General features: G+C 38.8%; 1 protein-coding gene across 3 annotated transcripts in view; it reads left to right on the top strand.

Moving 5' to 3' along the window:
• pcdh7b (protocadherin 7b) overlaps window positions 1-17,534 on the top strand; it is a 391,978-nt gene extending 374,444 nt beyond the window's left edge. The window contains exon 3 of one of the 3 annotated variants that reach the window (XM_043693476.1): window positions 13,905-17,534. In XM_043693476.1, the coding sequence (XP_043549411.1) occupies window positions 13,905-14,284 (380 nt within the window). In that variant the 3' untranslated portion in view covers window positions 14,285-17,534. The remainder of the gene's footprint in view (window positions 1-13,904) is intronic. The other 2 variants (XM_043693499.1, XM_043693486.1) reach the window with 2 other exon arrangements.
• The last annotated feature ends 7,237 nt before the right edge of the window (window positions 17,535-24,771 follow it).

Here is a 24,771-nt window from a genome sequence, read left to right as displayed (position 1 = left end):
ATGGGATGAATGTAGATTTCTCCAGCTTCCTCATTTCCCTTCCCCCCACCTTATCTCAGTCCCAACCCCTGAATTCAGCACTGCCCTCTTGACCTGCAATCTTCTTCCTGCCTCTCCGCTCCCACCCCCTCTCTGGCCTATCACCCTCACCTCTCTCCACCTATCATATTCCCAGCGCCCCTCCTCCAAATTCCCCCCACCCACCCTCCTTTTTATCTCAGCCCGCTTGGCACACCAGCCTCATTCCTGAAGAAGGGCATATGCCCGAAACGTCGATTCTCCTCCTCAGATGTTGCCTGGCATGCTGCGCTTTTCCAGCACCACACTTTTCAACTCTTCTGCAATCAAGGTTGCTACAAATAAAACAAGGCTTGATTGTTGCTTATTGGTTTTATTCTGTCATAAAACATAAATGCTCAATTAATAATTGACAAATTAATACTTGTAATATTCATTGTATATCTCAAATTTGGATTATGTAGTTGATTTTATTTCAACAAATTTATCCCACAGCTGTTTTGCACCAGTGTGCTGATAAACACTGTAAAAGCCTATTCAGGGTGATAGTTACGGCTTAGGTTATAGCACTGCTAGAATATTCTTCAGTTGCTGTTTAGGTATTTCTATCCTTACGTGTATGGAAATATGCTGATTCTTTCAAATATGAAGTACATATTACAATAATGGCACAGAGCCCAGATCCACTGTATGACTCCACAAAACAGTATTAATCAATTATATCGGATATAATATTTTCATGATTATGCTTGTTTTCTCTTTCCTTTTGTGTTTACTTTGCAATGAAGTTCCATGAGCTGTAATTATTAAACCACATCCAAAAGTGTGTTATTGCCTGCATTAAAGCATTAAAGTGACAGATGCATTTACAAATGTCAAAGGGATTGGTCATTGAAGAGGGCCATTAGTTTCAACAGATCAAGTTTAACTAATAGAATTTATCTCACTTACATCTTTGAATTCTATTCAATTTTTGAAAAGTAGATTTCTCATTTATTTTGAATAGCAGTTAATATCCATGGTTCCCTAAACTGCTAAAATATTAGAATTGCTTTATTAACAGAATTTAATTTCAGAATTCAGAGAATAAAAATACAGGGTCTCCTGAATGGTGTAGGTAATAACTAGCCCACCTAGCCTGTCTGTTCTTTGATTGCCAGAAAGTAATCAAGCGACTGATCTTGATTGTGTGACATATGGCATCTCGGTTTGCCAAAGACCACTGAGCAAGGGAGGGGAAATAGCAACCAATTCCCCCACTTCTGATAGCTATCCAAAGAAACCCACTGGACAATAATTATGGAGAGGGATAGACAATGTCTATTGGGAATCTGACTATCACAAGACTAGATATAAAGGATGTCCTACAATTTCAGGAGGTAGCTGATACTTGCGGGACCATATGCCAGCATAACCTACAAACTTCAGACAGACAAGAAACAGTGTGAAATTGATTTGATGCCTCAAATGTAAGATGTTTGCTACTATTAAGATTGCAGTGGCACAATCACCTCTGATGAACACCTTATACTCCAATCCAGAAATTGAATTCTTCCTGAAAGGGCTTCCGAGGAAACCCACATTGATGGCCTGTTGTGGTCAGTCAGTGAATCCAGCATACCTCTTCCTTGGCACACTGCTAACTGTTTTATTATGTCAACACTTAATGCATCAGAATACCTTTAAGAGACAGCATATGACCAGATGGTATAAAGATGACATACTCCATCTTAACTCAGGCCACTTAAATCATGATATACTGATGGAAGCATGGTACATTGTGTAGATTAGAGTAGTGCTGGAAAAGCACAGCAGGTCAGGCAGCATCTGATGAGCAGGAAAATCGACATTTCGGGCAAAATCCCTTCATCAGGATTCCTGATGAAGGGCTTTTGCCTGAAACATCGATCTTCCAGCTCCTCGGATGCTGCCTGACCTGCTGTGCTTTTCCAGCACTACTCTAATCTAGACTCTGGTTTTCAGCATCTGCAGTCATTGTTTTTACCTGGTACAGTATGTGACCAAATACTAGCCCAGACATTGAAGTGACTGAGCACCTTGTGTTTTATATAACAGTGAGCTCCAATAATTGTCTGTTGGTTCTTTCATTGTTAAGTTACCTATGTTCATTTCTTATATTACATGAGATAACTCAAATTTTGCCACATTAGGTACAAATACATGGTGAAGGCAGAACACCCACCACTCTCAGTACTCCTTCCACACTCCCATCACTGTCCCTGCCAACAGATGCCTCAGTTCCATTGTTGTCTTGGAAGTCTAGTGTTGGGAAAAAAAATGGAGGTGGGACTGAAATTAAAAGCAGAAAACACTTAAAATTATTACATGTACTTGCCTGTCATTGAGGTAAAGACAGGTCTTTAGGGGTGCACATTATGCTTTTGTTATCAAACAGGGTGGGGCTTCACCAGCAATGCACCATTTCACCAGGTCTCCCCATGTACCTCGCTGATGGATCCACCCTGCAGCCAATAGGTAATGTTCTAAACAAACAGCCACTGAGAAAAGTAAATTGATTTAAGCACATACACCACTGCTTCACTACTGACTGTAAAATTGAATGAAAAAGAACAGATTCTATATTTCTTCAGCATCTCTGCCCTGTGTTCTGAGGATGTAATAAATTGATACTTTAGCATGTAGAGGGTAGATTTGGTTAAATGAGCAGGAAATATTTTGATTCTTAATATGTGCAGTGTGGAATTTGCAGAACGTACATTTGATTCAAGGACTGGTGGGGCTGACTATCTTCAATATTTTTGATATCTATCACTGGCAGGACCAGGCAATAGGAATTGCAGTTGAATCAGGATTTATTGGTGTTTTTGAAGCAAGTCAGAAATGCTTTCCACCGGTGAGAATTAGTTTTTACAAAGGTTGACATTACTGAATTTCATTTTCAATCTATCCTTGCAAGAGAAAACTCAGATACAGTTGTGTACAAATGCAGCTTTCCTTTTGCTGCAGTATGTAAGAGGAAATTAGATCTGGAGGAAGGAATTTCCCCTAATTTAGAGTGCAACATAAATAGGTTTGAAAGATTTAAGGCAAAACAGTAACTTGCAAGGGGGGGGGGGGAAATGTGGTGGGGGGATGGTTAAGGGAAGGGTTAAAAATATTAAGAAGTAAATCATGAAGGGCATGGGTAGGGGAAATAGACATGTTTTTTTTTCCTTGGGGTGGGGAGACCAGAACTAGATGGCATAGGTTTAGAGTGAGAGGGGAAAGTTATAAAAGAGATCTAAGGGGCAACCTTTTCACGCACTGGGTGGTGTGTGTGAAGTATTGCCATATCAGGGGCCCAACATGGTGTCCAATTCAGTATATTAACCAATGTGCTTTCAAAGGCATATGAGGTACACCTTGAGGATGCATCTGTGAATTAAGTATGTAAAAAATGAAGCTGAAAACATATTTAATCCTGCAGCATGCCTTTAACTGCTAGCTTACAAGTTTCCCAAAGTCTCTAAAATTCTCCAGGGTCAACAGAGATAGAGTACAGCATATTTTTAGGCTACAAAGCCTTTAAATATAGAAACTAGGTGAAAGTCTGAACATGTACTGGCACTGTGCTTAAGGTGACTTTTCAAAATTTTGGAAATCATTTTTGCTACCTTGGACTTTTCTCACTTTATAGAATAGCACAGGAATAGGCCCTTCAGCCCACCATGCCTGTGTGCCCACTGTGATGGCATTCAAAACTGCCTGCCCATGATCTCTATCACTCTATTTCCTGCCTGTTCATTGGTCCATCTAAATGTCTGGTAAACTGTGCTAACATATCTGCTTCTACCATCTCGCCTAGCAGGTATTCCAGACACCTACCAGCTCTGTGTCAAAAACCTTTCTGCACAGTTCCCTTAAACGTTTCTCCTCTCACTTCAACCTGTGCCACCTAATATTTTCCATTTCCACCCTGGGAAAATGACTCCGACTATCCACCCTGTCGGCATGCCTCTCATAATTTTGTATACTTCTATCAAGTCACCTCTCAGCCAGTACACTGGAGAAAATAATCCACGTTTATCCAACCTCTCCTTTATAGCTAATACACGCCAATCCAGGCAACATTCTGATAAATACCTTTTACACCCTCTCCAAAGCCTCCACATCCTTCATACAGTATTGGGACCAGAACTGAACATAATACTTCAAAGGTGACCGAAATAAAGTCTTATACAGCTGCAACATGACTTGCCAACTCTTACACTTAATGCCCTAACCAGTGAAGGAAGCAAGCTTTTCACCTTATCACTTGCGTTGCCACTTTCAGGGACCTATGGCTTGCACCCAAGATCCCTCTGTATATCAGTGCTCCTAAGGATCCTGCCATTTACTGTACACTTTGCTCTTGCATTTGACCTCCAAGAATGCATCACCTCACACTTGTCCAGTTTAAAATCCATTTAACCCATCTGCCCATCTTTTCAACTGATCTATATCCTTTGACAACCTTCCTCACTTTCTATGACTTCACCAATTTTTGTGTCTTCTGCAAACGTACTAATCAACCATTTACATTTTCATCTAAGTCATTTATAGTTATTACAAACAACAAAGGTCTCAGCACTTGCAGAGCACTACTGGTCACAGACATCGTCAGAAAAACACCCCGCTACAACTACCCTCTATTTTCTATGACCAAGTCAATTTTATATCAAATTTGTCACCTTACCATGATCCCATGCAATTTACTTTCTGGACTAGACTACCATGAGGGACCTTGTCACATGCTTCAGTAAATTCCAAATCGACAACATCCATTGCCATATCCTCTTCAATTATCTTTGTTACTTGCTCAAAAAACTCAATGAAGTTTGTGAAACAAGAATCCCCCACCACTGCATAAAGCCATGTTAATTATCTCAGTAAATCAATTATTTTCCAAATGCAAGTAGATCTTGTCACTAAGAATCTTCTCCAATAATTTTCCTACCACTGTCAGAAGGCTCATCTGCCTATAATTTCCTGGATTATTACTGTTGCCCTTCTGAAACAAAGGAAGAACATTGGCTTTTCTCCAGTCTTCTGGAACCTTGCCTGTGGCTAAAGAAGATACAAGCCCCATCAATCTCCTCCCTTTCCCCCTTCAATATCCTGGGATAGATCCCATCAGACCCTGCAGAATTATCTACTTTAATACTCTTTCGATGTTCAGTATTGATATAATTTGCTGAATGGCTTCTTTCTGCACTGTAGGGATTCTAATGTTTTTCAGGACACCCAGTATCACCACCTGCTTAATATCGACAAGCCCCAGACTATCAACATACTCCTCCCTAATCTTAGCCATCATCCATGTCCTTCTCCTTCATGGATGATGGCTAAAATTAGGGATGAGTATGGTATTCATGAATACCAATGCAAAGTATTCATAGAGGACCTCACCCACTCCCTCTGGCTATACGCATAAATTCCCTCCTTTGTCCTTGAGTGAACCTATCTCCCAGGTGTTGGCCTCCACTACAATATGATAGTAGCTTACACAGCTCCACCTCGAACCTCTGATGAGGCACAAGACGAGCAATAACAATAGAATCAGGACTACCTATGAATGATGCGATTGATGATGCCAATAACTAACCCTACCACCGACATAGACGAAAGATACAATCAGAGCCCCATGAAAATGGGAACAGTTCTACTCCACGATCATGAGTTTCTGCCGGAGATTTTAATTTGACTCGATTGTCTGATTCTTGACCCTTTTGATTTTCGGGCACATAGTGCCAGATGACCCATGAGCAAACCGTTGAGTGGTTAAAGAAGTGTTTCAGGTGCCCAGACGGTTTGGAGGGTGGCCTTCCTTAAACACCAACAAAGAGAGTCTAGAATGGTACTGGACTGCTGCACATTGTACAATGTTGTGCTGCAGAATTGAATAAGTGAGGAACGCTTTATATCCTCTTTTGCATCATCGATAACAATGGGTGAGGTACCTGATGACTGGAGGGTGGCTAATGTTGTACCTTTGTTTAAGCAAGGTTGTAGGGAGAAACCAGGGAACTATAGACTTGTAAGTCTCTCTTCAGTTTTGGGTAAATTGGAGGTGATAATAAAATATAAGATTTATGGACATTTAGAGAAGCAAAAATTGATTAGGGATAGTTTTGTATGTGGAAAATTGTATCTCACAAACGATTGAGTTTTTGAGGAAGTTACCAAAACAATTGAAGATGGCAGAGCAGTAGACATTGTTTATTTGGGTATTAGCAAAGCTTTTGACAAGGTTCCATATGGTAGACGAATTAGTAAAGTTGGGTTAAATGGGATTCAGAGTAAGCTTGCCAATTAGATACATAATCTAAGCAGGAGACAGAGAGTAATGGCAGAGGATTGCTTTTCGGACTGGAGGCCTGTGACCAGCGGTGTTCCACAGGGATCGGTTCTGTGTCCTCTTTTGTTTGTCAGTTATATAAATGATTTGGATGAGAATATAGAAGACATGGTTAGTAAGTTTGTGGATGACACCAAAATTGGTGTTATAGTAGACAGTGAAGAAGGTTTTTTAAGATTACAAAGGGATCTTGATCAAATGGGCTAATGGGCTGAAAATAGCAAATGGAGTTCAGTCTGGATAAATGAGAAGTATTGAATTTTGGTACAACAAACAAGGGTAGGACTTATTACAATTAATGGTAGGGCCTTGGGTAGTGTTGTAGAACAGAGGCATCTGGGGTGCAGGTACATAATTCTTTGATGTTTGTGTCAAATATAGGCAGGGTGATTAAAAAGCATTGTTTGGCATTTCTTGCTTTCATTGCTCAGTCCTTTGAGTATAGGAGTTAGGGAGTCATATTGAGGTTGTACAGAACTTTGTTGAGGCCCCTTCTGAAATATTATGTCCAGCTCTGGTTGCCCAGTTATGAGAAGAATATTATAAAGCTAGAGAGGGGTCAGAAGAAATTTATCAGGATACTACCAGGTGTGGGAGTATGCCGAGTTATAAAGAGAGGCTGGACAGGCTAGGATTTTTTTTTACTGGAGAATAGGAGGTTGACAGGCGACCTGATGGAAGTTTATAAAATAATCAGAGGTATATGAGAAATTGTCTTTTCCCAAGAATGGGGGATATAGACTTGTGAGTCTCTCTTCAGTTTTGGGTAAATTGTTGGAGGTGATAATAAAAGATAAGATTTATGGACATTTAGAGAAGCAAAAATTGATTAGGGATAGTCAGCATGGTTTGTATGCGGAAAATTATATCTCACAAACTTGATTGGGTTTTTGAGGAAGTTACCAAAACAATTGAAGATGGCAGAGCAGTAGACATTGTTTATTTGGATATTAGCAAAGCTTTTGACTAGGTTCCACATGTAGACGAATTAGTAAAGTTGGGTTAAATGGGATTCAGAGTAAGCTTGCCAATTAGATACATAATAGCAAATGGAGTTCAGTCTGGATAAATGAGAAGTATTGAATTTTGGTACAACAAACAAGGGTAGGGCTTATTTCAATTAATGGTAGGGCCTTGGGTAGTGTTGTAGAACAGACGCATCTGGGGTGCAAGTACATAATTCTTTGATGTTTGTGTCAAATATAGGCAGGGTGATTAAAAAGATGTTTAGCATTGCTTGCCTTCATTGCTCAGTCCTTTGAGTATAAGAGTTAGGAAGTCATGTTGAAGTTGTACAGGACTTTGTTGAGGCCTCTTCTGAAATACTATGTCCAGTTCTGGTTGCCCAGTTATGAGAAGAATATTATAAAGCTAGAGAGGGTTCAGAGGAAATTTATCAGGATACTACCAGGTGTGGGAGTATGCCGGGTTAAAAAGAGAGGCTGGACAGGCTAGGATTTTTTTTTTACTGGAGAATAGGAGGTTGAGAGGTGACCTGATGGAAGTTTATAGAATAATCAGGTATATGAGAAGTTGTCTTTTCCCTAGAATGGGGAATTTCAAGACGAGGGAACACATTTTTAAGATGAAAGGAGAGAGATTGGGAAAAGACATAGGAGGCAATTTTTTTTAAAACAGAGGATGGTTTGCATGTGAAATGAACTTCCTGAGGGAGTGGTGGATGCGGGTAGTATTAAACATTTAAAAGGTATTTGGATAGGTACATGAATAGGAAAGTGTGATGCTGGAAAGGCACAGCAGATCAGGCAACATCTGAGGAGCAGGAGAATCGACGTTTCGGGCAAAAGCCCTTCATCAGGATTCTCCTGCTCCTCGGATGCTGTCTGACTTGCTGTGCTTGTCTAGCACCACACTTTCAACTCTGATCTCCAGCATCTGCAGTCCTCACTTTCTCCTACATGAATTGGAAAGGTTTGAAAGGGATCTGTGCCAGGAGCAGCCAGGTGGGACTAGTTTAGTTTGGGACTAAGTTCGACTGAATGGTCTGTTTCCAAGCTGTATGACTGTATGACTCTAAGGAAGGGGAGCTTGATGTGCCTAGTCAACTTGTTGCAAAAGAAGCCTTTGATGGACAAGCACAGCATGATTCAGATACCTTCAGCATATCAAGTATTATGACACAACAATGTTGAAACCATTGTTTTCTGCATGCTCCGCCTGACAGAAATCCCTCCTATAGTCAATAATCCTTTCATTTCCTTGCGAATCCTTGCATTATTCATGAGCCATATTCCTTAATGCTGGGCTATCAACCACACAAATGGCAATAGTGGATATGATTGGACAGTGATGAGTTGAAGTAAAGTTTATCTTTCATTTCATATTTTCAAAATATTAACATGGTGACATTGTTATGGACACCTAAGAGTTTTTCCTTGTTTAACAATAAAAACTTGCCATTCCTTTTTGCCTTATATCCGAGTTTGTTCTCTAATCTGGCAGCTGAAATATTTGTGGTGCAAGTCCTCAGGGATTTGGTGCCGCTGGGTAACCTGCTAAAGTCTGCTCTCCCGGCATCTGTACAGAGCAGTCTTGGCCATCTGGGCAGGAAGCAACATGTACTGACCTCATTGATGGAGGTGTGTAAATGAAGAAAAGACAGGGCACTTGGAACAGAATCCTACATTCATGTAGTCTTTCTCAATCTTGCTTTGCATGAATCATCCACATTTCTCGGTTTATTAAGAGCTGGACTACAACTTACTTATTTACTTTAGTGAGATGCTCAGTGGCTACAGTGAAGCTTTCCTCCGTCATTTTTCGAGTGGTGCTTATTGATCAGAGCAAAGATGTTAATGGGTAGCTGCACCCTTGATTCTGCATGCAGCTGTCTAACCTTTCCAGGAGGCAAAATCAAGGAAAAGGCCAAAGACATCATGGCACTATTAATAGAGATGGATCCCTCTGGAAATACTAAGACAACATTTCACATTTTCTATTGCTGCTTCAAGAAGTCCTATTCTTTGAATCAGAGGCAACTGAATAGTGCTTGGAGTATCCTGTCCCTGTCTCAAATGCTGAGTCACTTTTGACCTGTCACTTACTGTGAAAATTTAGCTAACTACCTTAGAGACTCACTGAGGTAGTGTATCTGTACCAATGTGCAGTGCACAAGGCAAGTGACAGTCAACCCTTAGGATGCTCTTCTGAGGAATCCTTGGCCCCTTAGCAATTCAAGGACATAGTAGGAGATTGCAGGCATGAAATAGAACTGACATGGAGTAAGGATTCATGACTGTCATTTGCTGGTGTGTATCTTACAGTTTATATAACCATAAATCAACATTAGTCATTGCCATGGGCTGTTCTGTTACCAGTTATGTGGGAGATCCCATCTCTACATCTCTAATGTGTATGTAGTCTACACCCTGTCAATCTCCAAGGCTGCCTCCTCCATGGCACTCTTGGGGGGCTTCCCTAGATAGTGATCGCTCCTTGGATGCTGCCTGAACTGCTGTGCTCTTCCAGCACCACTAATCCAGAATCCGGTGATCCCTCAATATTTGCTACTACCAGCAATTCAGAGTTCTGCAAACAGAGAAACCAGAGAGTTATGAGTGTGTGACATGGAATGCCTGCAGCGGATAAAACACCAACATTTGTGAGGAGTGACAGTGAAGGATGGGCGTGAGGTGGCACTAAGGAAGGCGACTGTGACTGTTGGTTATTCAGATGGGAAATGAGGAGAAAGAGAGGGGTGAGTGGACGTGCCCACAATTCTCCTCAGATCAGGACCCTTCACACCTTGTAAGTCAGAGTGTGAGGTCAGCACCTGAAAATGCCCAGTCCAAGTGACGTCTTTAAACCTCCTGCTGCACTGAAGCCTGCATTGTGAATGACACAAAGCTGGGTGGGGCGGTGGGGTGGGGGGGGGGGGGGGGGGGGGTGTGAGCTGTGAGGAGGTTGCAGTGTTGCTGCAGTGGTTTGAGTTCTGAGGAGAGGCTGGATAGACTGGGCCTTTTTTTAAAAATTGGAGCATAGGAGTTTGGGGGGAGGTGGCATTATAGAGGTTTATAAAATTTTGACGGGCATAGATAAAGTCTTTGAATAGCCAAGGTTTTTTTCCCTGTGGTAGGGGAGTTCACAATGAGGGAGCGTAATTATAAGGTGAGCGGAGAAAGATTTAAAAAGGAGCTGAGGGGCAACCTTTTCACACAGAGAGTGGTTTGTATATGGAATGAACTGCCAGGAAAAGTGGTAGATGCAAGTACAGTTATAGAATTTAAAAGACATTTGGACAGGTATTTAAGAAAGGTTTAGAGGGATATGGGCCAACAGGGTTAGTGCAAACTCCACAAGACAGTTGCCTGAGGCAGGAATTGAACCCAGGTCTCTGGTGGTGTGAGGCAGCCGTGCTAACCACTGTGCCAACATGCCACCCACTATGACTCTATGAAATTGCCTAGCCTCAGACAAATCTCGATGTCGAGCCAGTATGTATGAAGATAAGAAATAGCAAGGGGAAGAAGCCACTAGAGAGGTCATTTTATTGCACCCATCCCCACTCCTCAACTCTACACTGTAGAACAGATTATTTGTAAAGTGTTTGGGTTCTCATAAGAAATCAGTGGCAAAATTCTGGGTGATCTTAAACTTTATATGTAATGATGTGGCAGTGCCGATGTTGGACTGGGATGGACAAAGTTAAAAATCACACAATACCAGGTTATAGTCCAACAGGTTTATTTGGAAGCACAAGCTTTTGGAGCGCTGCTGCTTTGTCACGTAGCTAGTGGGGCTAGATCTGTGTCCTATGATCCTGCACTACTTAGCTACCTGATGAAGGAATAGCACACCAAAAGCTCCAAATAGACCTGTTGGACTATAACCTGGTGTTGTGTGATTTTTAACTTCATACACAATGGACAAATCAAATTGCCACAGATAGCCTTGAGGATGAATTCGAGAGCCAACCAGGGAGCAAGCAATTTTAGACCTGCTCATGTGTAATGAGCTCAAAAGCAAAGATCCTCTAAGTTACAGTGATCATAACATTACATGATTTCATATTCAGTTTGCGAATGAGAATTCCAAGTCTGAAATTAGTCTCTAAAACGTAAATAAAGACACAGAGACATGAAGTTAGCAACAGTGGACTGGAAAATTAAGTGGAAAGGTAAAATAGTAGAGGAACAATGGCAAACACTTAAGATACTTCAACAAAGCTGTATTAACTTGCAAAGGAAAGACTCATTGAGAAGGATGCACCTACTATGGCTAAGTAAGAAAGTTAACGGTGGTGTCAAATTACCCTTTATTAATGTTTCTAAGATTAGCAGTGGGGTAGAAGATTGGGCAAATTCTAGAAACTAGCAAAAGCTCACTTAAAAGGTGTAAGGAGTCAAAAATCAAAATATAAATGAGCAAAAACTATAAACAGTAAGAGCTTCTACAAGTTTAAAAAGGAAAGACATTAGCTAAAGTATGTATTCATTTCTTAGGTGTTGAGGCTATGAAATAAATAATGGCAAATGAGGAAATGTCAGAAACGTCAAACAGATATGTTGTGCATCTTTTCACATGATGAAACTAATTGTGATGAGGACACAAAGCATTTGCAAAGAGATATAGGTGAAGTGAGTAGACCAAAACCTGTTAGACAAAATATAATGTGGGAAATTTTGGATGTATCCACTTTGATGGGAAGAATGGCAAAGCAGAATGTGTTTTAGATGGAGGACATCACAAGATCCTGCAGTACAGAGGGTTTTGAGTTTCCTTGGATGTGAATCACAAAATGGGGTGGTTGTGCCTGCCACATAGTGTGTATTGATCCTCATATTCAGCAAAGAACTGTGAGTCAACTTTTTAAAGTAATAAGAAATAATCTTTATCTGTTTCAACATAACACTATAATAACAATACACCTCAAATTAACGATTAAAGCTTTAAATCTAATTAACTATCTTGTACTTTAATTTATCTTTGAATTAGCATAAAGCACCACATCTTGGCCTTGATCCACGTAGTGATGATTGTCTGGTCTTCTTCTTTTTCTGGTTGTAAAAGGGTAATCTCCTTTTCACAGCTGTTGGTCTCGAGTTAATATGCCCAAGGGTGGTGTTGCGGTGATTCTTATACCTGGAAGCTTTTGCGCTCTGTGGGAGGGTCTTTGATTCCTACCAATCGATCAGTCAGGGTTTGATTACTGTGATTGATTGGGCCCAATCAGGTATTGATGCGTTGATGGTAGGGTGGTCCTTTGACCTCCATTCCTGAAGGTGTTCAGGGCATATAGGTCAGGTAGCCTTTCGCAAGCAAGGGCTGTGAGGCGCCCCTTTGTTCTGGAAAACAACTTAATATTTCCTATTGTCCTGGGAATGCATATTGTGCTGTCTGTAGCTGCAGCCTGTCTGGTTCTGTAGCTTATTTATTTCAGTGTTTTTAGCACAGGTACGTTTGAACAATGCTTGGTTTGATTTCCCAGCATGCTTTATTTATCATCCAGTTTTCATAACTCTGCCTTTTGAGCAGCCCATCTGGCCACAGAGTAAACATGGAGTTACAGCAACTAATTAAGAAAATAACTGAATTCTTGGTTGCAGTGGAGTGGGAATGATAAATAAGAGTCGAGAAGATTTACTATACCTGACTAGGGCATTGGTGAGACTCAATTGAAATTACTGCTTACCGTTTCTGGTCTCCATACTTACGATGGGATACAGTTGCACTTGTAAAAAGTTGCACTAAGTTGTTCCTGGGCTGAAATGTTGTCTTACAAAGAATTTGCGCCTATGCTTATTGGAGTTGACAGTGTTGAAAGGTCAGTTTATTGAAACATATAGGATTTTGAGGGGACTTGACAATGTAGATGCTAAAAGAATGTTTGTCCTCATGAGGTAGTCTGGAACAAGAGGGACATGGTTTCAAAATAAAGGGTCTATCATTTAAAGATTAAGATGAGAAGATATATCTGCTCCGGAAAGACTATTAATCTTTGGAATTTCTGTCGCAGAAAGCAGTGGAGGCAGGTCATTCAATATCTCCAAGGCCGAGATGGTCAACTTTTTGATCTACAAGGGAGTTGAGGTTTATTTAGGACAGGCAGAAATGTGGAGTTAAGGCCAGAAATCAGACCAGTGGTAGTATTGAATACCTAAGCAGACTAGAGGAGGCCTAATAGCTAATATTGAGTTTTCAAAAAAAAGAATTCAAGTCATTTTAGGAACCCATGAGATCCCGCAAGAGTACAAAGCAAGACACCCATTATATTTGTATGTCATGTGGAAGAAATATCTGTTGACATTTACAATTAATACACTTGCGAATTAGATATTTTGTGAGAGCTGTTCCTGCTTTGCCAAAAGGGCAGGGGAAATGATAAACATGGTTTTCAGCAAAGCATTGGAGACATTACTGCAATGGAGCAAAACTACTGCAGTGGAGCAAATTCTCCAGCCTAGATAGTTGAGCATATGCAGGCGTAATATGTGAAAATCTCAGCTTTGTATTTCATACACTGATAATGTGCATTGCCCATTAACAAGACTTTATTTTTTTTCAACAGATTCAAGGCCTTTGCCTGATGTAGCTTTGACAGGAAAATGTACACGTGAATGTGATGAATTTGGCCACTCTGACTCCTGTTGGATGCCAGTGCGCACCTCACCAGAGAGAAGAAAAAAGAACCCGCCCAAGCTTTCTACATTCATGCCTGTCGCAGATCGAGGCAGTCAAGAGAAGCTCGCCAATGGTGCCCCTCAGATTATAGGTGATCGCAATCGAAACCTTCTCAACAAGAGGCTGACTTCATCATATGAGAACTTCAACACTGCTACTTATGCTAAAAATGAGGAAGCAAATCCTGAAGATATACCCCTGACACAGACAGCAGATTTCAAACCATCTTCGGTTTCTCAACTCACAAGAAGGGAAGTCTACCTGTGAAAAGTTTCAACACGATATTTCAAAAGGCAACACATTAGATACATAAATTAAAAAGAATTCAAATATTGTGCAGGATATCCCATAAAGGGGGCTACCAAAGAGATATATTAATGTCTACTGTTTCTGGCTCCACATCTCACATTTGACAGTGGACTGCTTGACAGTTCTGTTAAATTGTAGAAATCGTTCTGACTCACCAATTACATGCATGCTGTATCCTGAACCTTACCCCCAATCCACCCAAACCCTTCAAGATATGCACACACCAATACACACATGCATATACACACGCACACTGAATTTTCTACTTTAAAAGATAGCAAGTGTATATACTGGGTGAAAATGTAGTTAAAAGAGCACAGGAGTAGTACAGTATTAAGTATCTTATGTAACGTAACTGTCTCATTGTTTGAAGCATGATTTCAACTTCCAGAGTATGGATTGCAATGTGTTTTGTGACATTTTCACTCTGAAACTAATGCTTGATTTGGATGATGGGTCAATGTAGAATTTTGAAAATGTATTACACTCAAAATACATTCAAATGGGGATGTTCCTGTTAACATTTACTTAAACTACTGCAATTTCAGGTGGCCTGGTATATCTATTTAAATGACTTCAGTTCTGGCATCTTACAAGCCTTTTGGAGACTTTGATGAAGCAAGTCTATCCAAAGTTGGAGAACGAAATGTACATTTTTTTTTCCTGTTGCGAGGCTTTGATAATATTCATAAACTGGACTAGAAGCCATGATAACACTATGTACCAGGCTGACTTTTTAAAAAAATCTGCAATGGTTGGCTTTTCTACAAAAGAAGGAGAACTCTTTGTGATCATCTTCAACCCCATTACATTATTGGAATTGACAAGATTAAGGACAAAAATAACAATCACAGGGGGAGTTCCTGTTTTACAGGCCATGTAGAAGAAGCAGTTGATATATTAATCAGGAGCATCGCTTTGCAAACTCAGACACAACCATGATATAAAACATGAAGCCACTGCTGTATGAACATGAGTCAAACACCTAAACAAGACCCAGGAGAAAACTTGCTGTAGGATGTTGCTCTAGGGTTCTACTGTGAAAGCCAACAGTATTCCAGTCCCAGATAAAACTGTTAATTGATTCACATAAAAGAAAGCACTGCAATTCTGGATTGTAGATTTAAAACTGTGCTGTTGCACAAGAAACAAGATGATTCAAATTCTTGTATGAATAGATGGTTCTCTACTTTTGCAACAAGTTGTCCAACATAACAGCCTAAAAACCCATTTTACTGTTACATTAGTCTGGGATGTTTAAAAACTAACTTGCTCAGGAAACAGTAATGTTAGAAAACTCTTCTGTTTTTCATATCTGATAAGAAATACTAGGCGAACGCAGTAAAGTGCATGTTATTGCTTTAGCAAAAGTGTAGCATTATCAAGTTCATGACCATCCTAAAACAGAACTGCAGCACATTGTTGTGGTTGGCATAGTTCAAACAGTTGACTTAAATGTTTAGTGGTGTTAATTACATTGGAGTTTTACCAAGCTGAAATGCAGCTTTAACTCACTAAAAACCAGACTGTTACATGCAATGTATACTTTCACCAGAGATTTTGTTCTTTGGGCTACAAGAGAAAGAGTTGCAGAGTTGTACAGAATTGACTAAAAAATATATTTCAGGGCACTGGAAGTGTTGAAGACTCTTCACAGTTAATTTCATTGAAGTATCAAAAGGTCGGTTATTCTCTGAGATGCACCAAACAAATATGGACAAATTCTGCTTAATCACAAAATATCATTATTTAAAGAAAAATAATAATATAAAGTTCAAAGGAATGAACAACAAAGTGGCATGCAAGGTGAAACTTGATGTTGCTTTGGTAAATTTTGAACAAAATACAGCTTTTGGTAGAAAATGCTTTTCATAATATGCATAGAGTTATTTAAAGTTGTTGCAGCTTAAATATTGGTCAATTATTCAATAAGTACTTGTTGCACCCTTTGTTTACTTGGTACCTGCTGTCTTTCACTGTTTTACTGCATCCTTTCCATGATATTTAAGCCATTAATTGGAATATTTCTTATAGTATTTGGCACATGAATGATCTGATGTAATTCTATGTATTCATGGTGAAAGCAGTGTTAAACAGTGGACAGCTGTGGTGTAAATACAATACAAGGTCAGCTATTTGAACAGTCAATTATAATTAAAAATGTTTGTATTCAATTATTATTTGAATGTTCAAATTTCTGTTGCACTTCTATTCAATAGTAAGATACAAAGCTGCTCCTAGCGTGCTGCTGTGTAGATACAGTAAGTACTTGTTGTTAATGGATGTTCTCATAACTTGCAAATATATACATAAGTATTTTTATTGCACGTTACAAAGAAAAAGCATTCACTAAATGCAAAGAAAGTTTCTTTAATGATAACAACTGTAGCATTTTGTTTTCTTAACTGCAAATATGAAGGTAACCAACTCAGTTAGATTGTGTCCGTTCTATAGTACTTAGCTTCATATTCCCAGAAATGCAAGTCACCCAGATTGATCAGATTAATTTAGTTATGCAATTTAGTCTCTCATTGCACATGGTATACATAATGAACACCATTCACAAAGAACTGAAGCCAAACCATAATAATTCCACATATATTTGACATGAAATTTGAACATGTGCAAAGAATTCAGGATTTATTTTGATTTAAGCATTTACATCAAGCAAGAGCATCCAGACTGAAACACTATTTTCAAACTCTTTTGGAGTCTTAATGGGGCATTTTGTTAGATTATGCCTTTCTTTTTGAGACAATTTAATTATTGGCGTTATCTGATGCTACACGTGAGCATACTCCTACAAACAATGAATGCAATCTATGAAACTGTGCCTTTTATACCTAGAGGTATAAATAACATTTGAATTAATGAGGGGAGAGAGGGACAATAATGTCAAAATTTTCTGCAAAGCAGATTTGTCAAAAGGAGTTCATTGGCTTTTCATACGTATAAAAATGTGGTGTAAAATTTAATGTTTTCTATTAAAGATACAAGGCCATACAAAAAGTTAGTATACACGTGATGAAAAATTGGTGTGATGATTTTGTTTTTTTCTGGACTATAGTGTTACTTTAATGCTTAAATCAAAAACAGATGTACATCTTAGTTGGGTAATTGCTTTTTTCAAATTAGTGAATTGTCAGTATCAACTTAAGAAATTGTGTTGACTTTGATTAAAATGTTGTATGTTTACATACAAAAAAAATCCTCATTGCAAATGTGTTTTTATTTATGCACAAATCCACATAACCATAGTAGTGTTTTAGCATTTATTGCTAAGCAATAGCCTCTGCCCATACTGACGTACTCTGAATCAAACAAAGCCCACATTTGGTAAGTGCATCTGCTGTAAGTAGGTGAAGCATCAATAAGTTCACAGTTTTAAAAAGAAATAAATTGTTCTGGCCAAAATGTTTTGTGGTCTGACATAAGTCTGAGTGCCTGAGGAAGAACGACTTTATTTTCCATGATAGGGGTAAAAAGCTGACTGAAAGAGTACTCCAGGAAATGCAACAGCATTCATGCAATTTTAGATGGCACCAAGGAATACAGATTGGATTTAATCACAAACATTTAGTACAATTTCCCAAAAGAACTTTCATGAAATAAGGATTGCCAGTGCCATTATGATTTTTTTTAAATACAGCTGCATTACTTAACCTGTCCCCAAGTACCTAATTTAATAAGAACAGTACACACCATCTTGGCAAAGAAATGTAAACAGTACAGTTCTAAGCAAAAATGTTTCATTTTATTACAGCAAGAAATGATTTATACAGATAATTTTCTAATTAAAAACAAAGCAGTCATATAGTGAAATATATCCAGTGGATTCTGCTGTTAAAAGTATTGAATACTCTTCTAATTTAAAGCAATACATTACCTTAGGCAATATTTAAAGAGAGCTATCATTTTGCATGCCTTCGGTATGCTTGCAGTCAGCAATCCATGAGATTGAAACACTTCAATTCTATGCTTTTCTGATCTGCTTGTAATAATAATCATGAACTATTGTGCTGTGACTTGGATGTTGATAGCAAAGTGGAGAACAATTTATCATCATTTACTTACTATGAGTCACTAAGCACATAGCTCCGTTGAACATGACTAAATATATAGAACATTCATCCGCTTCTGTTTATAAAATAACAAACATGATTTAATCATCATTGTACAGTTTACTATAAATAAAATGATTTTTTTTATTATTTGCAAATTAACTCATACCGTAATGGAATTTTCTTGTAACATTTCATTTTTATGCATCCTGAGGCAAATTGTTGTGAATTTTTTCCTTTCTTCCTCCCACTCAGCCCCCTTTTGTATATATGCATAGACATCTTTTAGTACTGGTTGTAGCAGCATTGTAATATGACATTAATTGTAGCAAATTAAACTTTCCAAGTCTGTTTTATTTTAGAAAGAAAACAATGTTATGCAGGAAATATTCTGAGAGTTCTTGTTACTACCTTGCTCCTCCTCCATTTCCATTATATTTATACTGTTGATTTACGATACACTTTGAACATTGTTAATGTAGTAAATAATTTGATGTCACGCTGCAGTCTGCAGCAGAAAAGCAGGATCTGAAAGGTTAAAGCTAAGTTTTGTGCTGCAGTTAAATTCTGTCTCATTTCTCTGGTGCTTTGCAATAAAAAAAAGTGAATCTAATTTTGTGACTGCATTTTAGTTTGTGCAACCCTTTTCTATCTTTTCTGCCTCCCCTGTTTCAAGGAAAAGCTGCTATAGGGACTGAGTCCAACAATCAATTTTGTTTTTTTTTAAAACATCACACATGAAAATATTCTACTGTTGTTAAGCTGCAGAATTTCTCTAATGACAATGTATTTGTTCAATCAAGATTGCTTTTGTTAATTCACAAACATTCAATAGGTGACTTCTACTCAGAAATTTAATAATGAATTGCTATCAGTTGAGGATGAGGATATCTTCCAATGAAACTAACTACACGATATCTCAGTAGGACCTCACTTTTTCTATTTGGCAGCTTAAGAAAAATAAAAGCCCAAGCATAATTTAGTCAATAAAAATAAGGGCTTATTTTAATATGCACATCATGAAAAAGATCACTAAAAATCATTTGGTCAAAACTAAAAGTCAAACTTCTGTTGTTTCAGTGCAAAGTTTACATTGTCTCATCAGAGATAATATTCAGTCTTGTGTTTTAAAAAAAGGTAACAGAAAATCAGCAGCCCTTTTTATTTCTCCTCTTCTGGATTTCTGCTGAAGTCACCAACAACACAGGACTACTGACATGCACAGCAGCAGAACCCTCAAGTGACAGGCAGTGCTCAGCAATTCTACAACCAACAACTCAGATCTCAGATCTGCAGTTTTACCACATCCAGTTACCAATAGTGGTGGGCAATTAACCAACTCATTGGAAGAAGAAGAGGCTGTACAAAAAGCTTCAATCAACAATGCCGAGTTGGTAATCCATCTTTACCTCCTCCAGAGGCCTTCAGTACTACAGATGCCAGTGTTCAGCCAATTCAGTTCCCTCCATTAAGTATTGAGAAACAGCTGAATGCATTGGATACTGTAAATGTGTCCCAACAACAATAGTACTGAAGATCTGTACTTGAGCATTTTCTGCATCACTAGCCAAGCTAGTCGAATACAACTAAAACATGAGGATCTACCCAGCAATGAAGAAAACTGCCTTGTATCTGCTTTTTACCAAAAGTAAGACAAATCCAACCCGGGGAATTGCTACCTTATCTGTCTACTCTTGCTCCTCAGTAAAGTGATGGTAGGGGTCATCAACAGTGCTATTAAGCAATTGCTTAGCAATAACCTACTCACTGACGCTGTGTTTGGGTTCTGCTAGGGCCACTCAACTCCTGACCTTACTGCCGCCCTGGATCAAACATAGACAAAAGAGCTGAATTTCAGAGATGAGGTGAGAGTGAGAGTCTTTGACACCAAGACAACATTTGATCAAGTTTGGTATCGTTGAGAATCCGGGGAAATTCTCTGCTGGTTGGAGTGACGCCTAGCACAAATGAAAATGGTTGTGGTTGCTGGATGCCAGTCATCTCAGCTCCAGGACATCTCTGCAGGAGTTCCACAGGATAGTGTCTTAGGCCCAACCATCTTTAACTGCTTCATCAATAACCTTCCCCCCATTATAAGGTCAGAAGTTGGAATATTCAATGATGATTACACAATGTTCGACATCATTCATATTGAAGCAGTCTATATAACCAGCTTTGGGCTTACATGTGGCAAATTTCATTCATTAAATGCAAGTGCCAGGTGATGGCCATCTCTAATGTGAGATAACCCACTCATTGTCCTTGGTAGTTATTGATTCCCCCAATGTAATGCCCTAGGCCATTACCATTAACCAAGAACTGAATTGGACTTGCCACATAAACACAATGGCTAGAAGAGCAGGTCAGAAACTAGGAAGACTCTGGTGAGTAAGTCACTTTGACTCCCAAAAGCCTGTCCATTATCTCTCCACTTGCCTCGCTGGATGCAGCTCCAACAACACTCAAGAAGCGTGACATCATCCAAATCAAAGCAGCCTGTTTCATTGGCACCACATCCACAAATATTCTCTTGCCCCTGCCACTGAGGCTCAGTTGCAACAGTGTGTACTATCTGCAAGATTACATGCAGAAATTGGCCCAAGATCCTTAGACAGCACCTTCCAAACCCCTGACCCCTACCATCTTTTCAGACATGGGCAGCAGATTGATGATAACATCACCACTTGTCAGTTCTTCTCCAAGCCACTCACAATACTGACTTTGAATTAAATCACCATTTGTCACTGGGTCCAAAGCCTGGAACTGCAACTTAATAACATTGTAGGGTGTACCAAAACTGAATGGACTACATCGGTTCAAAAAGGTAGCTCACCACCACCTCCTCAATAGTAACTAGGAATGGGACATAAATGCTTGGCCAACCAGTGACACCCACATCCCATGAATGAATAAAACACTAAAAGTTGGAAAAGATTTAAAAGTTAGAAGAGATATATTTGTTCTTACCCAAACTGCACTGTGGTTCAAATTTAGAATTACCCCAGCATCTATGTTGGGTCAATAATATCATTGGATGCACATGAATATCAAGAGGCCATCATACTAGCAGCCTACAACTTCTGTGCATTTTGCCACTGCATCACAGAAATACATGCATAGATTTCACGCAGGGTCTATTTATGACATATTAATGAATGGGAGTTTCTCATGATGGTCCTATAAACCAAACAATAGTAATAGCATTTGTACTAATGTGAAATTGATGGTGCAGATGTGGCTTATTTCCTTCAATTGAATCACTAGTATGAAGAAGAACTATTGATAATTTAATTTTGATGATAAATTAATACTTTCTGTGAGCTCTGCTAATAACTTATTATGGACAGTGTGTCTGAAGCCATTAGCAATCACCTTTCTCACAGATATTCATTGGGGCATATCTCTCTATTTATTGGTTTTTGAGGTGGATCAAAGGAGGCATCTTTCATTTTTAGACACTTTTCAAAAATAGCTTTGCATCATCATTTTTGTGTATGACCGTGCTCTCATCAGCATCTCTCTGAGAACACTTGCCTTTTGGAACTAGATCATACAGTTATTTGGTCGGATAAAATTTGAGTATTGCTGAAAAAAGACACATTTTGATAAAGCCTTTCATCTTGCACTTGTCAGGATAATTTGCAAATATCAATTCAGGTTTTACACTGCATTATAAAGGACTCTGCTGATTCATTGAGTGCTGGGTCCATTTGCCAATCAGCACTCTCATGTGGTAGAAATCTTTTTTGCCTTGAATTGATATTCTTGCAATTTTATCCTGATGAGTACAAGACATAATGTTCTGACAAATGTAATTTTTTTCAACGATATCATAATGGAATTTTACACATGCCAGTAATTAGACTTACAATCAATTTAAGCATAACTTTGATGTTTGTGGTTGTGGAATGTGTAATTATTTCAATGTTTTCTTCACATCAATCATAGTACTGGATCAGGAATCTAAAGATTGAGAATTTATATATAATCTTGAAACTAAATTCAAGAAATCTCCAAGTTGTTGCCAAGATAACAATCAAGATTGCTGCAAAAACCCAACTCATTTATTACCTTCTTGCAGGGAATAAACGTAGAAAAAATAAGGAGGAGTAGGCCATTTAGTGCTCTAATGCTGCCCCAGTATTTAATATCATCATGGTTGTTGCTGTATCTCAGTGCCATATTCCCACTTCCTACCCATGTCCCTTGATGCCTCTAAAGTCTAAAAAAAATTTATCCCTTTCTTGAATAAATCTGGTGACTTACCTCCACTGCTTTAATGGTTAAAAGTTTCCATAGTTTCACTACTCTTTGAGTGAAGAATTCTTTCCTCATATCAGTCCTAAATTGTCTACCACATAGCATATGTTGCCTGGTTCTAGACTCCCCATCTTGTAGAATCATCCTCTCTGCATCTAGTCTTTTCAGCGTAGTTCCAATTCCATACATTTCAATCAGATCCCCTCTCAACCATTGATGTTTAGTGAATACAGGCCCAGTCAAACCAATCTTGCCTCGCTAAGGATCTTCAGACAGCACCTTCCAAACCTATAACCACTTCCATCTAGAAGGACAAGGTCAGCAGATGTATGGGAACACCACCACCTGCAAATTCCCATCGAAAGCACTCACCATTGTGACTTGGAAATCTATCACTATTCCTTCACTGTCATTGGTCAAAACCTTGAAATTCCCTCTGTAATGGCATTGTGGGTCTATCTATTGCACATGGACTTCAGCAGTCAAAGAAGGCAGCTCACCACCATCTTCTTAAGGGCAACTAAGAACATGCAATAAATGCTGGTCAGCCAACAACACCAACATCCCACAAGAGAAAAAAAGGACAGTCCTACCATCTCTGGCATCAGCCCAGTGAACCTTCACTACACTCTATCTGTGGCAAGTATATCCTTTCTTAGGTAGTGTTGTGGAGTTGAAGGCGTGAACTGTACTTTAAGAGAGAGTAAAAGTTGAAAAGCTGGCAAGCCTATCATGTGACTGACTGCAGGCACAGAGTGTGCTATATATTTGAAGGTGTAACCTTTGAGATGTAGCTCAGGTACTGAGTTGTTTACACAACAGTTCGATTTCAACCAATCAGTTTAAACTTTACCCCAAGATAGTAAAACTCAATCAAGTTTGAATTTTGCTGTTTTGACAACATCAAATCAATGAGATGATTCGATGTTTTGGGGTATAAAAGTAGGCATTTTGAACAGTTAGCTGGAGAAAGAGCACCTTCTGCCTACTGTTCAAAAAAAATTCTCTCTGAAAGGTACCTTTTTCATTTGAAACATCTTTGCAACAGAGGACCGAAGATGACCTAGGGCAAATCTACTGAGGAGGATTGACACAGCTGACTGGTTTATGAAAGTTGATTTTTTTTTGGAAATTTAATAATGGCTTTATCGGTTCAGTATATTGTTATAGAGTGGGAGATAGATAAATTGTTAAGACAAAGGAGACTTACAGTTGTAGATATTTGTTGTTTAATGTTCTCTTTTGGAGTTGAATAAAGAATAAAGTTGTTATTTTTCTTTAGTGGAATTTGGGTAGTTCTCTATCACTCATACTTTAACAGATTATGAGGCGAGGTGAGCTTTTTCTGTGTGTTTGGTTCAATTAGCAGAAGGGTTTACCCCATGTCATAATAGTAGGGAGACAAAAACATGCAATATTCCAGGTGTGGTCTCACAAAGGCCCAATTTGGCAGCAGTAAGTATACCATTTGCCCTCCTAATTGCTTGCTGAACTTGCCTGTGTACTTTCATTAACTGGTTTACAAGGACATCCAGATCCTTTTGTACACATTTGATCCAGTAATCCCATTATATCGCCATTTAAATGATACTCTTCCATTCTGTTTTTCACACCAAAGCGTAAAACTTCACATTTAGTGAATCTGGCTGCCCTACTTCCAGCTTTAATTCCATGCTATTCTTAATGCATTGACAAAAGTACCTTGTAAAAGTTGTAAAGTAAGTTATTATCAGTTGTTTAAGAAAACCAACAAAGCTGAAGTTTTGTTTATAAAAATATACTGGCAAAAATGTCTCTCTTACGTCTTCCAATTTTAAGTACATAATTTCATAAAGCAGATCACTAATGCATTGTTGATCAGTTCAGGTATTCAATCAATATTCCTTGACAAAACAGTCAATTCCCACAGACATACTCAATACATCTGTCAATTGATTACATTCTCATCCTACGTGTAAATCTCTACATGGGCCAAATTCTCTCTACCAATGTAACTTTGCCTTTTTTTTATTCATACACGGGATTTGGAATTCACTGGCCAGGTCAGTATTAGTTGCCTGTCCGATGAGACTCTTAATCCCAGACTTGTTTCTTGAATTCAAATTCCACCATATGGCAAAATTC

This window comes from Chiloscyllium plagiosum, chromosome 1 (assembly GCF_004010195.1).
Source record: "Chiloscyllium plagiosum isolate BGI_BamShark_2017 chromosome 1, ASM401019v2, whole genome shotgun sequence".
NCBI classification, from domain to species: domain Eukaryota; kingdom Metazoa; phylum Chordata; class Chondrichthyes; order Orectolobiformes; family Hemiscylliidae; genus Chiloscyllium; species Chiloscyllium plagiosum.
The sequence above is the reverse complement of the archived record's forward strand: the minus strand, read 5'-3'. Positions and strand labels throughout refer to the sequence as shown.